General features: G+C 39.8%; 1 protein-coding gene and 1 long non-coding RNA gene across 2 annotated transcripts; both read left to right on the top strand.

Moving 5' to 3' along the window:
* The first annotated feature begins 366 nt into the window (after positions 1 to 366).
* On the top strand, positions 367 to 4,259 carry LOC115247135 (uncharacterized). Its single transcript, XR_003886181.1, has 4 exons — positions 367 to 777; positions 851 to 946; positions 3,775 to 3,909; positions 4,223 to 4,259. It is a non-coding gene; the product is annotated as an uncharacterized lncRNA (long non-coding RNA).
* A 1,696-nt stretch (positions 4,260 to 5,955) lies between these two features.
* Positions 5,956 to 14,266, top strand: LOC101074900 (uncharacterized). The gene is made up of 8 exons (XM_011619711.2): positions 5,956 to 6,111; positions 6,892 to 6,942; positions 7,369 to 7,497; positions 10,245 to 10,524; positions 10,825 to 10,913; positions 11,043 to 11,093; positions 13,438 to 13,566; positions 13,781 to 14,266. Exons 1-8 carry the CDS (start codon positions 5,976 to 5,978, stop codon positions 14,062 to 14,064), a joined length of 1,149 nt encoding a protein of 382 aa, XP_011618013.1. The 5' UTR covers positions 5,956 to 5,975; the 3' UTR covers positions 14,065 to 14,266.
* The last annotated feature ends 1,212 nt before the right edge of the window (positions 14,267 to 15,478 follow it).

Genomic DNA, 15,478 nt, shown 5'->3' with positions numbered 1-15,478 from the left:
ACAACACCACCCTCAGTGATGGAGTGGGCTTCCTCTTTTCTTAATATTTATGCTCCCACCAATGGCACAGAGAGGAAGAGCTTTTTTGATAAAGTTAGTAGTTGTGGTTCAGAAGAGTTTTTATAACTGGATGGGGATTTTAAGTGCACGTAATAACTTTTAGACTGCATTCATTCAGAGCCTCATCCTACATCTCAACACAGTCTGAGGCAGCTGGTCTATTCTCATGACCTGGTGGATGCATGGAGGAGGATGCAGAATGTAGACAGTGCACATGGTGCCACCTGACTAAAATAGGATCTTTTCAGCCAGATCTGTTATTTGTTATTGCATGGATTATTTTTTTTTGTTGTTGGCTCAGCCTCATCACCAAGTGCATCAGCAAGTGCAGCCAAAGGCGGCGCAGCAGCTACAGGTGGAGAAGCAGCCGCATCAGCAAGTGCAGCCAAAGGCGGCGCAGCAGCTACAGGTGGAGAAGCAGCCGCATCAGCAAGTGCATCAGCAAGTGCAGCCAAAGGTGGAGCAGCAGCTACAGGTGGAGAAGCAGCCGCATCAGCAAGTGCATCCGCTGCGGCAGGTAGACCAAGACCACGACTCTGAGGAAGAAGAAGACCTCCCTTGCTGTCAAGAACCTCGAAGAGGAACTGAAAGGGGCTCGTCTTAGACAGCAAAGACTCGAAGAGGAGCTAGAGGAAAGCCACATCCGTCGTCGTCGCTTCCGTGAACTACAAAGGGAACTGAAGGAAAGCCGTCGCTGTTTCCGAGAACATCAACCAGGTTTGTGCGATAATGTTTTTTTTTATTTTTTAAAATTGTATCCTTTATGATTATTATTTCCTTTTTCTTTTAGGCAAAACCGAGAATTAAAGAAGCAACATGCAACGTGTTTGCGCCATTACCTTCGTCATAAAGCTGTCACCCTGAAGATAATGAGGACCTCTAAAATGTGAGTGTGATTTTTAACGGTGTTGAGACAGAGAGACACACACAGACACACACACATACACACACACACACACTGCTGTCTCCAAGCATTCAAATCAACAGTCAGACATGACTTCAATTCCACAATAGTTTATTTTCTTTCTCAGAATCACAGATAAAGTTCTATCTTTAGACAGTAACAGTAAAATAAATGTATGTGTGTGTGTGTGTGTCTGTGTGAGAGAGACGACGTGGACAGAGTCTGGACAGATTGACTAAAGCACCTCTTCAAACACATTAAGAAGCACGAACCATCAAAGACTCAGCTACCAGAAGGATAAAAGAGCTGTGCTTGGGTAGATTAGCATAGCGGTGCAGGGCAGAAGGCAGAATGAGGAGGTAGCTAAAAACTGTCATGTTTTATCCAAGATCATTGAGTGTGAAACTTTGTGGTGTTTTTGAATTATCAATGCGGGGACACGAGGAGAAGGACAGACGAGCAAGGTTCTTGTTCAAATAATAACAGTCCAACCTTTCTCAGTAAAATTATGGTGCCTGATTGCTTCCACCAGGTACCCAATGGTGTGGTCAATCTGCCTGATGATCTTCTTTCTGTCTGGATGGTGTTGTGGCCCACATTGATACTATTGAACGATAGTAAACCCGTAAGTTAGTGTAACAGACAACTTAGTCTCCTGTGACATGACAGGGTGAGACATAATTTATTCTCCCTGTGTCACCTATGTAGGGGATGTCCATACAGCTTTGAACATGAATACAGGGGATATGAATTTAATTTGTAATATAAAATAGGGAATTAAAATTTACTATAGAATTGTACTAAGAAACATAATGATTTGAACCTACCGTCCACAGTGATAATAAGTGGTTACAGCATTGCTATATGAACAGTTTGAACCTAACAATCAGTGATGGTTTAGTTCTTGAACTTCCCTCCAAATCAAATTCCACAAAAGATAAGGAAGTTGAATAAAATGATTTAAGAAAATAACTTTGGATGACAAGTGCTGATTATAAAAAACAAATTATTTATTAAGCAAATTAATAGACTAAACTGTAGTGGACAAGATGTTTTGCGTGATTCTCTATTCAATTTTTTTCTATCTTCCTATATATTCTGGCATGAAAAGACATACCAACACGCTCTCCCTCCTTTCATATCTCTTCACATTTTACAACCCCGGAATGAAAACAGTTGATCTACCAGCAGGGGTGGAGTCAACTTCTGTGACAAATATCAGAATGTACTCAACCAATCTTGTCTAAATCTTGCTAAAATGATTCTATATGTGTTAAGTTAGATCCTCTTTTGCTGTCTCTGCAAACTTGCTGACCCAGGTTGACCAAGGGCAGGGTTGAACCATGGTCTGAGGTCAATGCAGCACAAACATTAGATCTGGTACAAAGACCATCAAGCCAAGGTTTTATCCTCAGGGTCAGTGATCCTCAAGCTCACTGACCTCCATTTAGCCACCTTTAAAACAAGCAAATCCTTTTTGAGCTATCGCCACAGTGATGTAAATACTGAAAACTATCCCTTTCAAAAAATATGAAAACATCATATTTATCCAAGTAATTTTAATCCCATTTCTGCTATTTTTATTGTTACTACTATACTATTTTGTGAATTACTCAGGTTAAATCAGTCGAAAGAGCCATTCATGTAATCTAAGTAGGTAACAGGAGTGATTTCAAGAGTAGAATTTAAATCAAGGATGATCAGGAGCAGTGATCCGTCTCTGCAAGCAAATCCTCTGCTAAAGAGAAAAAAAAAAAATAGTGGGAAGGAATACAGAACACAAAAAGGCAATACACAAAAACAGGCACCATGACAGAGTGAAGAACTATGTTCCCACCTGTGTGGTTATATTGAGGGGCTGAAAAATACTAGAATGGAATTGACTTCACGTTACATTGATGCCTTAACTTGGAGAATCAATACAAATTTAATCACGTTTCATGTTTTAAAGAGCTCTCTATAATGATCAGTGTTAAGATTTGAGGGATTTTTAAAGATACTTCACTTATCAGGTTATATATATTCTGATATTTCAAATCATATTTTTAGTGATGTATGATCTATATTTATCTATGTTTATACATGTTTATATTGGCCAGTGGGGTGACAGAGGCCTGTCAGGTGATCGTGTTTCTGGACCCCGGCAGCCTCGGCCTATAGCAGCATAACTAAGATATTAATCTAATAATTAGACGACCTCCTAAGTATGATCATTTGTCTGTCTAGGATAGTAACTGCAACTACAGAATTAGTGACAATAAGCTTTTTCAAAGAGGAAGGTTTTCAGTCTAATCTTAAAAGTAGAGATGGAGTCAGCTTCCCGTACCTGGACAGGGACAGGTTCACTCTATCAGCAATTGTTTTTTAGAGCTAACATACAATAACTATACATATTTTATATGCTATAAATTTATACTCCGCTCTCCCCTCCCTCCTATGCAACATCTCCCTTATTTTCGTCTCAGAAAGTTGGCGACATGAGGTACTCATTAGGGAATGACAAAACATGTTGTAATCTTCTGTCGATGGAGTGGCTGGTGCCTATACAGCAACACCCCTGCCCCACCTAGGACAATCAGATCACCTCTCTTTGTTCCTCACACCCAAGCATTCACCCCTCATCAACCATGTCAGGCTGTCAGTCAAGACCATCAAGGTGTAGCTGGCAGGGGCAGACTCTGTACTCCAGGATGGGTTTCAACACATAGACTGAAGTATGTTTAGTTCCCAGGTCATCTGTGGCTCACATGCCGATATTAACAATCTCACCTGTTCTGTTCTGGACCACATCACCACCACCACCCAATCAGAAGCCATGGATGAGCAAGGAGGTGCTTCTCCTGCTGAGGATGCGTAACACAAATTTGTTCTTAAGTCCCACTTACGAACATTTTACGAAGATTGTGGCATTCATGATTTTCTTCTCATCCTGGATTTATGCATAGGTAAGAACAAATCCTACGAACACTCAGGAGTACTCTTACGCACATTTCAGTGCCGACATGTTGGCATGGTTGTGTTTTCTTCTCTTGTGCAGTTCAATAAAATTCAATATTACAATGATAATTCTGTCATATTTATTTATTTATTTATTTATTTATTTATTTATTTATTTATTTATTTATTTCCTATTTTTGGTGATTTACACAGAATTTTAAAATTACGTAAATGTGCCAATGACTTAACATTAATCAACCAAATTGGAAACCATGCCAAAACTGTCTTTTTATTTGATTTTATCTTGATTTATTTTATTAGGGGATCGAGTATATGCCCTGGCTCCTTGGTTGTTGACACCACTGACCAACCCTCAGACTCCACAGGAAATTTTATTCAATCAAATGCATGCGCGCAGTCGCTCCACCATCGAATCAAATCATCAAATCAAATCAATCTTTATTTATATAGCGTCTTATACAATCAAAATTCTTTCAAGGCGCTTTCCAGAAACCCAGGGCCTGACCCCAGACAAGCAACAGTGGCAAGGAAAAACTCCCCTTTAACAGGAAGAAACCTTGAGCAGGACCAGGCTCATGTAGGGGGACCCTCCTGCTGATGGCCGGCTGGGTAAAGAGAGAGGAGAAGGGGGAGGACAGGTAGAGGATAGGATAGGTAGGAGAGGAGAGGAGAGGGGTAGAGGAGAGGACAAGTAGAGTGAAGAGGAGGTAGAGGAGAGGAGAAGGAGAAGGAGAAGGAGGAGGAGGGGAAAGAGGAGAGGAAGGGAGAGGAGAGGGAGAGGAAAAGGAGAAGGAGGGGGAGAGGAGAGGAGAGGCACAGAGCACAGAAACACACACAAATAATATGATATACAATCACTTCAGCGGGGCTGGAGGTCATTATGCAGCTCCGAGAGCGGCAATACCTGTAAATAAATAGGGGGGGGGAAGCAGAAAAACTACACAAGAATCAGCATAACTAGTCTGCTTGATGAGGAGAGGAAAGGAGAGGAAAGGAGAGGAAACCATGACCCAGTGGAGTGACAGAGGCCTGTCAGGTGATCATGTTTCCGGACCCCGGCAGCCTTGGCCTATAACAGCATAACTAAGATGTGACCTAACGATTAGACGACCCCCTAAGTATGATAATTTGTCTGTCTATGATAGTAACTGGAACTACTGAATTAGTAACAATAAGCTTTTTCAAAGAGGTAGGTTTTGATTCTGATCTTAAAAGTAGCGATGGAGTCAGCCTCCCGTACCTGGACGGTGAACGCAACATCGGCATTTTAAAGGGGCGCTGGATGTGTTTGGACACAGCAGGTGGCAAATTGCTGTACAAACCGGAGAAGGTAATTATTTATTTTTGTTATAAAATCTGCTTAGATTACGTTTATTCATCTAACTTATGACTCTCCCTCACCATTACAGGTCTGTAGGATAATCATGGCCTGCTGTGTCCTGCACAACATCGCTATGAAGCGTGGTGTCCCTCTTCCCCTTCAGCCACAATCCCGTGAGGATGTGCGTCCTGACGCAATGATGGGGCCAGACTGTAGGCACGCGGTTCACGTTCGAGCGCAATTAATTGCCCGTTTGTGAATAAAATGCATTATTGTCACAATTTCAGTCTAACAGTCTTGATTCACTTCAAAAAGAAAAAATAAGAGAGACCGGTTTCAGAGCACAGCTTTTACACGTTTATTTTTTTTACATTCTTTTTTTTTTTTTTACATTCTCGTTGATTTCTTTAAGTGTGTTGGCTATAGTCATCAGGGTTGAGGCAATTTTATCAAGCGTGTTAGCCATCCTTTCTTGATTGTTCAACACGCCGTCAGAAATCAGGCGTGGAGGCAAGATTTGGGCATTTTGCTTTCGGCATTTTGCTGCTTTTTGCTCTGTCGACAGGGCCCTGCTGCAGTTCCTTTTATGGGCATTAGTGGGCGGTGACTCCCAACTGAATTGATTCAGATTGACCAAGTGATCTTTGCAACAGCCAATAGTGAGTCAAGACAGACCTGGGCAGATTGGGTTGATTTAAAAGGCAGCGATGGTTTTTATCATTCTAACTCAACATGTGCCATTACATGTCTGTTGTGCTGCTGGCCATTGCTTGCTTGGCCCAGGTACCCTTCGCCCAGCCTACTGAGGGTCACGCTGAGCTGAGAAAGATGCAGGACATCCTAGAGGCTCTACAAACTGAGAGAAAAGGTAAAGGCACAGCCAGTTAAGGGTTGTTTATGAGAGAGTCTCTGCAATTCTTTGCTCATTAGTGTAACAATTAATGAAACAACAAACTGAACTAGAAAATGTGTGACTACTCTGCTCAGAATGTGTAATATTTCTTCAACTTTGGTCCTGGTGTATGTAGACTCAGTGTGATTTCTCAATGTCACTGAACACATAAAATTGCATTCATTCAGATAAAAAAGTTCAGTTTTTTTTCACCCAGCAATTTTAAAACTATATATAAAACTAGCTATAAGACACAGAAGGTAAACAAATTCTGCACCCATATTATATTTGATTAAATACTAGATAATACTACTCTCTGACAAGACAGGTAGAATTCTCAGTTATAAACTCAGATTATTTACCAGCACTGCTACAAGAAAATTGGATAATGACATAAATGTATTTCTGAAGTAAACAACGTAATCTTTTAACAAACAGCAGTGTCAAGCAAGTGTATGTCTTACATTTTAACAAGGTATACAGTACGCTTTAATATGTACATGGTAATCCTTAGCTCAAACCTGAGCAAATTATATTAATAATTTACACAGGAAATGATGATGTCAATTTAAATATTTTTTTTAATGTAATTGCATTTTGGTTATTAATAAAAAGCAGATAGTTTTGTGAATTAATTTAGAGAGTTCACAAACCTAAAAAACTGATTAGAGCTTTTTATGTTAATGCATTCAATTGCAAATATCAACTTTCTTTTAAATATTTTAAATTTGATTTGTTTTGTCATTTGTTTTGTAGTAATGACTGAACGTCTTAAAGAATTTGAAACTGAAATGAAGAGAATAAAAGGTAAGAAAAACAAACAAAAAGGTATTGCAATGAACAAAGACGGTTAATCCTTTGTGCACAATGACGGGCAGAAAAAAATCTCAATGAGGAGTAAAACCTCAAACTTTATAAATAAATTGAAGTTAGATTCATTATTTAATATTTCAGCACGGTGCTTTTCTGTATGTGTCTGTGATAATGTCATACTCTGCATAATGTTCCTCATCAGTCTCAGGTTTTAAAATTGAATTGTATTGAATTCATATATTTGTCATTTTTTTATCAGTAATGATGATAATTTAACCAATTTTAATTTTAAAAAAATGAATACACACAAAAAATAAGTTAGTTGCTGTAATCATCCAAAATTTCATACTCTCATAATTTTGTTTAAAAGTTATTAAACTTTAATAAACATGTTTATTTACTTTATGTCCTTCATGGTAGAAACGCCTCAAATTGCTTTTGCTGCTTCACTGGGAGGAAATGGTCTCATGAAGACAACAAGTGGAAACAAAGACCTCATTTACGCGGATGTTCTGACCAATGTGGGCGGGGCTTACAACTCACAGACAGGTCAGAGCATTTCAGTACCTGTAATTCAGATATGGCACTCTAACTTTGAAACTTCTCGTAATATAACATACATCATATTTATCTGATTTGATTTGAATGTGCAAAATAAAATCATTGTATTTTGCATCAGGTAGATTGAAGTTAACTAAAGTTAACTGGCTTTAGATGTGTTTTTTCCTGCAAATTATATTATCTGAAGGTAATTCTAAAATAAAGTTGCTGATTGTTGAAAAGGTTCAGAAAGAATATGAGTTTTTGGAACCTTCTTACATTCTTTTAGCTGCATTTTGGACTAACCTTATTCATGAAATGTGATTCCAGAGCAGTGGTTGGGTTGCAGCAATGGACATTTAATGAATGAATGAAGTAATATTTTTCATTTAACTCATTAATTATTGGCCTGTATACAACTTATAGTTTCAAAGTAAAACTTTACAGAACTTGTTTTTGTCCTATTATTATTATTATTATTATTATTATTATTATTATTATTAGTAGTAGTAGTAGTAGTAGTAGTAGTAGTAGTATTTAAAAAAAAAAAAAACCAGAAACTCAAAAATGTAAAAAAAGTCTTTTTTTTAGAAAGCTATAAGTCTGGTTTTAGGTCAAACTACAGTACAGAGATGCCCCCTTTCAAGATTTTAAATGACATGCATTTTAAATGCTGCATGCTTTTATCTCATGTTACCTGGATTACTGTAATGTGCTGCACTATGTCATTCTCAATCAGATAATCTCTAATCTACAACTACTCCAAATTCCAGCAGCATGTGTGCTCACTAAAACCAGAGGGTGGGCCCACATTTCACCACATTTAAAATCAACCCACTGGCTCCCCATTTGTTTCAATATCAATGCTCTTGTGGCTTTTTAAATTTCTTAATGGCTTTGGGCCATTCTGTTTGTCAAATCTGTTTTTACATGTTAACGTTTGTGTGCATATATCAATCACTCAATCAATCAATCAATCAATCAATCAATCTTCTGTTACAATCAAAATTGTTTCTAGGCGGTTCACAGAATCCCAGGGCCTAACCCCCAACAAGCAAACAGTGGCAAGGAAAAACTCCCCTTTAACAGGAAGAAACCTTGAGCTGATGGTCAGCTGTGTAGAGAGAGATAAACCAGCTGCTAACATCAGGGGACCACCCAGAGTGGCTAACCCTGGTCCTGAAAAGTCAGCTGAATGGTAAGCATAAGATCCAGGCCATAAACACCTACGCCCTGCCAGTAATCAGATCCCCTGCTAGCATAATACCCTGGCCACTGGAAGAGATACAAGCCACTGACATCAAGACAAGAAAGCTCCTCACCATGCACGGAGGGTTTCACCCTAAGTCCAGTGTCCTGAGGCTGTACACAAAGTGAAAGGAAGGGGGCCGAGGACTAGTAAGTGTCTGAATTACTGTCCAGGAGGAAACAACAAGCCTCCGAGAGTACATCAAGAAGATGGCCCCCACTGACCAACTGCTGTGTGAATGCCCCAGGCAACAAAAGCCCATCAAGGAGGAGGAATCTGAGGGGCTATCATGGAAGGACAAGCCCATGCATGGAATGTACCACCGACAAATTGAGGAAGTGGCTGATATCGAGAAAACATACCAGTGGCTGACAAAGGCTGGACTGAAAGACAGCACAGAGGCACTACTCATGGCTGCAGAAGAACAGGCCCTGAGCACCAGAGCAATAGAGGCCAGGGTCTACCATATCAGACAAGACCTGTGCAGACTGTGTGGAGATGCCTTTGAGACAGTCCAGCACATCACAGCAGGGTGCAAGATGTTAGCAGGCAAGGCATACATGGAGCAGCATAACCAGGTGGCTGGCATAGTGTACAGGAACATCTGCACTAAGTATGGACTGGAGGTCCCAAGGTCCAGGTGGGAGACACCCCCGAAAGTGCTGGAGAACAAGACCAAGATCCTGTGGGACTTCTAGGTCCAGACTGACAATGGTGGTGGCCAACCAGCCTGACAGCGTGGTGATAGATAAACACCAGAAGATAGTGGTGGTGGCAGATGTAGCAATCCCAAGTGATAGCAACATCAGAAAGAAGGAACACGAGAAGCTGGAGAAGTACCAAGGGCTGAAGGAGGAGGTGGAGAGAATGTGGGGCATGAAGGCAACAGTGGTCCCAGTGGTGATCGGGACACTAGGGGCAGTAACACCCAAGCTGAGTAGATGGCTCCAACAGATATCAGGAACCACATCAGAGATCTCTGTCCAGAAGAGCGCAGTCCTAGGAACAGCTAAGATCCTGCGCAGAACCCTCAGACTCCCAGGCCTCTGGTAGAGGGCCCGAGTCTGAAGGAAGGAGGCACCACCCAGGAAGGCGAGGAAGAGATTTTTTTTTTTTTGTGTACACACACACACACACACACCCACACACATATACATATATATATATATATATATACACACTCATATGAATATATACATCAACTATATTGCAGCACGTGTCCATTTCTGTGTGTGCATGTGTGTCACAAAAGTAAGTGTAAGATGGTTACCCCCCTTTTAACTGTCCTCCGTGCTCTATGTCCTCCTTCCGCTAAGTGAGGAGAGTGTGATGGCATGATGGACAAAAGAGTTCTTGAGCCTGTTGGTCCGACACTTCTGAAGGAGCAGTCTTTCACTGAATAGGCTCCTCTGGTTGCTGATGACGGTGTGCAGAGGGTGGCTGCCATTGTTCATAATATCCAGCAGTTTGTGTCTATTATCATTGTGGCTTCTTGTTTCCTTTCCAGGTGTTTTTACAGCACCAATCCGTGGAGTGTATTACATCCGCTTTACAGCCAATGGACCGAACAATTTCCCAAAGAGTGCAGTTTTATACAAAAATAATGATGAGATCCAGCTGATCGCACATGAGCAGATGTCTGGTGAAGGCAGTGATACAGCATCAAATGGTGCTGCACTAATGCTTGAGAAGGGAGACCGACTGAAGATGGTACTGTGGCACAACACTCAGATCTGGGACAACAGCAACCACCACAGTACCTTCAGTGGCTTCCTACTATTTTCTATGTAAGTATGGCAAAAGAAACTACAGTGGCCCCTTACACTAGCAATACACCAACAGAATTTGAGGTACCACAATCATTGTACCCAATATATTACAAAGACGAGCAGACCCACTATAAGAACCCCCTTCACAATATAGCACTATGAGAAGAAATCCCCTCCTAACTTTTGTGACAATTTTAATTCTACAATTTCTACAAGACATGTAATGAAAACTTTAAGTGCACATTCCTCTGTGAATTTTTTGAACCCCTGTAATTATAATTGAATGCTGATGCCTAAGGGTGGCCATTTATTTTTTAGGGTGGATAACCGAACAACTGAAATGGACTTTAATGCTGAACTTAAGACCCTTCAGACTTCAGTAAAAGAGCTTCAGGCAGAAAATCAGGGTATGAAGTTGCTTGTTGTTGCTACTTTCATCAAAATTCTCACCGTTCTCTTGATAAAGTTTCCATCAATTTTATTAGTGGGATTTTGTTAAACTTTTCTGATTCTGTTTTGTTTCTCTGTATTTTTAGGTCTCAAAGAGCACCTGGAGGCTGCAGAGAGAGAGTTGAGATTAGTCAGAGGTGAGTTTCAGGATTGACAAACCACTTTTACTGACCCACTACTGGATGCCAGCACTTTTTATTTGATTTATTATCAGGGAGAGTACACATTAATCAACATTTCTGTAAATGTGCCAGTATTAGCATAAATAAAGCTATTTTTCATCCATTGTCCCTGGGTAAGAGGTAACATGCCAGCATCATAAAATTAGTAACATTTTAAAATGTAGGGTTACACCCACTCATGATGTAACTTTAGTTCACTTACACATTAGACACAGTTAATCTTTAAATATTAACAAAAAACATCTAGACAGACAATGGCGCATGGGCAAGTGATCATGCAGCACAAAACATAATAGAAAACAAAATGAGAAGACATAATGACATAGGAAGACATGGGAGATGACAGTAGTGTTTTTATGCTCTTTTTTTGTGTTTTTATGCTCTGTTTTGAAACTGACCTCAAGATCAAAATCATCATTAGCTTTAGAGCTGGTCAGTTTACTGATTATGGATGGATGCATACTCAGGAGGATGGAACATTTGAGATATTTCTTGAACAAAGTCTATGAAAAAGTTGTTAATTTCTGTACAAATTCTATTGCGATTTGTCGTCAATTTTACATTGATGTTTATTTCTATCTTCATCTTATCTTTTTTTGTTCTGTTTGCCAGTAAGTTTCTTTATGTTCCGTTTTTTTTTACTTTTTCCTTTTGCATTGTTGATGATATTCACAAGTTTGCCTTAGCCTTCCGTATTATCTGAGGGACTTTGTTGCTTACAGATGTAAGCTTTTGCTTATCTACAGTTAACCTTGATTTTAGCGCAACTTTAAGATGATATCTTCTTTTTATTAGTTGTATGCAATCTGGAGCCAACCATGGATGATTGTTTTTTCCCTTTTTCTTCCCCCTTTAGAGAATGTTGCCATTTTGGCCACAATTTTAGTTGAAAAATACTTAAATATACTTAAATCTAGGTCGTCTGTTGCAATCCAATGCAGTTCATTTAATGTGAGGTTAAAATGCGTTGCTAACTTTTGGGAATTACTGGTATATTATTATTCATTGACCTGTTATTCTATGGATATTGAAATTAACTTTGGAATCACTTTTTAGAAAGTTTTCTATGGAAGACAACTGCATTATGGTCAGATATTCCAGTTACAAAGCTGCAAGTGATGGTGATTTATGTAGTGTTGGTTTGTAAACAACAGGTCAATGTTTAGTTTGTGATTGGTTGGTTATTGTGGTTGGTGTATTTATAAACTGAGTTAAGCCATAGTTGTCAGTAATGCTTTAAAGTTTTCATCTGTCTTATTTTTTGTCTCAATTTATGAAAAAATTGCTTACTAAGATGAAATCTGTCTTGTGGTCACATAAATTAAATAACTTTAAGGTTGGTCATAGAAATCTACTTTGGTTTGTTTTAGATACATAGATAATGTAAAGGTCATACTTATATAAAGTGTGGTGTGATCACCAATATATTCCAACTGGATCTCAGTAGGTAGTTCCAGTTGATGACATTTGAGGTGATTTTTAACATATAGAAGAACACCTGCGCCTTTCCCCTCTAATCAGTCTTTTCTGAAGGTATTGTTTCCAGGCATTCTAATGATGACTTTAAGAGACAAAGGTGATAACCATGTTTTAAGACAAACCCAAGAAATCAGTTTTAAAATTAATCAGTAATTGCTCTATTTGACCCTTTTTTGACGCCAAGCTCCGTACATTTAGGTGACCTCCGAGTAATCCTACACTGCGTATCCTCATAGCCTGGTTAGCCTAGTACTGACTGATAAGATCATTGTGCTGCAGTTGTTCTATCCTCTACAACAGACTGGCCATTTGATCTGGTCAGCTGGGGTGGTGGTTCGATCAGTTGAGGTAGTGTCCTGTTCAGCCTAAGTGGTTGCTTGGTTAACTGAGGTGATGGCCCAGTTAGCTGAGGTGGTGGTCCGTTCCATAGTACCTGTGTTTGTCCATATGCAGCTTCGGTAGTCTCCAGCACCCTCCCTATGACCCTGAAAGTGATAAAGTGGTGAAGAAGAAAAAAAACACTGTATATAATTTTTCCTGAAAACTCCAGTCCTTCTCAGCTTTCCTCACCCCAATTTTAAGTACTCCTCTGTTTACCAATGGACTTAATTTTGTTGACTAAACATTACAGCGAGCTTAAGCAAGGTCCGTAACTGCCAAATGCTCAGTAAGCACTGCATGATGGATGCCTGTCCAGCCAATGTTTGATTATTTATGTGTCACCTTAAAATGAGAATCAACAACCACCTATTATGGTTGTGATTTTGCAAAATTTCAAAAATTAAAATATTCTGTTGTTACTTTTTCTTCTTTTCTGCAGATGTGCCAAAGGTGGCATTTGCTGTTTCTCTTGGGGGTAATGGTCTTCAGAAGACAACTTCCGGAAGCAAAACACTTATCTATAAAGACATTTTGACAAATATTGGACAGGCGTACAACTCTGAGACAGGTGAGTGACAATTTTCAACATGCAACAGCTGTTCTTTTAAATTTAGGAGGGAAAATGTAGTGATGAAAATATTTTACCTTCTTGGAGCACAACATACTGACTGAGTTGGAATACCTTACTGTTTAAATGACCATGTTTTGTTGCAGTGAGGTAAAGAATTACAATGGAAATTGTTGCCTTTCAAAATAACCCACAACCCTTCTGTTGTCCTCAGGTATGTTCACAGCACCTGTACGTGGAGTTTACTACATTCGATTCACAGCTAACGCTCCTACAAACTTCCCCATGAGTGCCGTTCTTTACAAAAATGGTATACAGATCCAACTGATTGCCCATGAGCAACCATCTGGAGAAGGCAGTGATACAGCATCAAATGGTGCTGCCCTGCTGCTGGAACAGGGAGACACACTGTCATTACAGTTGTGGCACAACACTCAGATCTGGGACAACAGCAACCACCACAGCACTTTCAGTGGCTTCTTGCTCTTTCCGATGTGAGGAAAAATGCCAGTCAATAGGCTGACAACCGGAAGTGTGTCATCAGCATTAGATCATCACTGATATCAATTCTGTCATGCCAGGTAAACTGTCTCAGGAAAGGTTGTTTTAATCCTTTAGGAAATAGTAGATTTTAGAGGTGTCTGTTTGTCACTCGTCAGTGACTCGTTTCTTACGGTAATAAAAACATATACCGGTACTGAATGTTTTCGATCTAATTTTTCATATTACTACGTTGGATACCTGCAGCCTAAAATCCGGTGCGGCTTGTATAAGTACAAAATAGATTTTCTTTCTAAAATTAGATTATGCGGCTTTTAATCAGGTGCAGTCTGTAATCCAAAATTTACGGTATATAATCTCTTTCCATGTTTGACCGTCACTGTCAGGAAACCACCTTTGCTGGCACTGATAGATCATGCTGGATCCATGGTAGAGAAGAATGGATGCCAAAAAGCTCCAGAACATTAATCACAAAAGATGAACTATAATAAAATCCTGATTTAAATATTCAGAAGGAAAATATGAGAAGCAAACTCAAAGAGAGAGAGGGAGAAAGAGAGATTTATTTATCTGATACATGAAATGAATGGAATATTGATTACTTTGGTTTGTCATTGAATCAGATAATCAATCATCTTTAATGTTTTAACTCTTTGGGTAGCATGTGTTTAGAGATCTAAGTGTTACACAAAGAAAAAATAAACAGACATTTATTTTGTTAATCTATTATGTGTAATATTAAGAAACATCAACATCATTTGATGGGAGTCTCTTTCCAGCAGATTAATTTCTGCTGAACTTCCCGAACTATCAACATCAAAGTCCCTACCAGGAGGAAGACTTTGAGCACCAGAGACATAGAGATAAGTAGAAACACATAAGTTGGGGCCCCAAGTTCAGGTAGTTGGGCTTGGAAGGCCACCATGTACAAGGTCGACTGATCTCGCCCTAGTGGGTTGGATGTACTGCAGGTGTACTGTTGACCTGCGGCCACATTTGTCAGCTGGCTAACTACATGGTGGTTGTGCTTGGGTTCCTGGGCTAATGATCCAGCCAAAAAAACCTCCAGGGAGTCAACCTTGCTGAGCCATTGGACATCTGGCAGTGGGGAGCCCTGGACTTGACATACAGCTCTTAATCCTGACTGCTCACTGCCCTCCACCGTTAGCCCCAGAATCTTGGGGGGTGCTGAGACATAAAAACAAATCATCTGTCGCCATCTGCTGGCAGACTTAATTACTACTGTTTATGAATATCACCCACCCCTACCCAAACCTCAGCCACAGGCTACACAAGTAAAAAGCACATTCATGTCCCTCTTTTTAATCCATAGCAACAAAAAAAGTTTGCTTGTGAGCTCACCCGCCACCCCTGCTTCTACCTGCATCCCCCTTCTCCTCCATCTCTACCC

Source organism: Takifugu rubripes, chromosome 20, assembly GCF_901000725.2.
Source record: "Takifugu rubripes chromosome 20, fTakRub1.2, whole genome shotgun sequence".
In the NCBI taxonomy this organism is placed as follows: domain Eukaryota; kingdom Metazoa; phylum Chordata; class Actinopteri; order Tetraodontiformes; family Tetraodontidae; genus Takifugu; species Takifugu rubripes.
This window is presented reverse-complemented; position numbering and strand designations above follow the sequence as displayed.

Bases quoted from the DNA above. Each gene is read 5' to 3' on its own strand.
- LOC101074900 (XM_011619711.2), top strand. From the start codon at position 5,976: ATGTGCCATTACATGTCTGTTGTGCTGCTGGCCATTGCTTGCTTGGCC. The intron at 7,498-10,244 runs GTCAGAGCATTT...TTTCCTTTCCAG, and splicing joins GGCTTACAACTCACAGACAG to GTGTTTTTACAGCACCAATC. The intron at 10,914-11,042 runs GTATGAAGTTGC...CTGTATTTTTAG, and splicing joins GCTTCAGGCAGAAAATCAGG to GTCTCAAAGAGCACCTGGAG.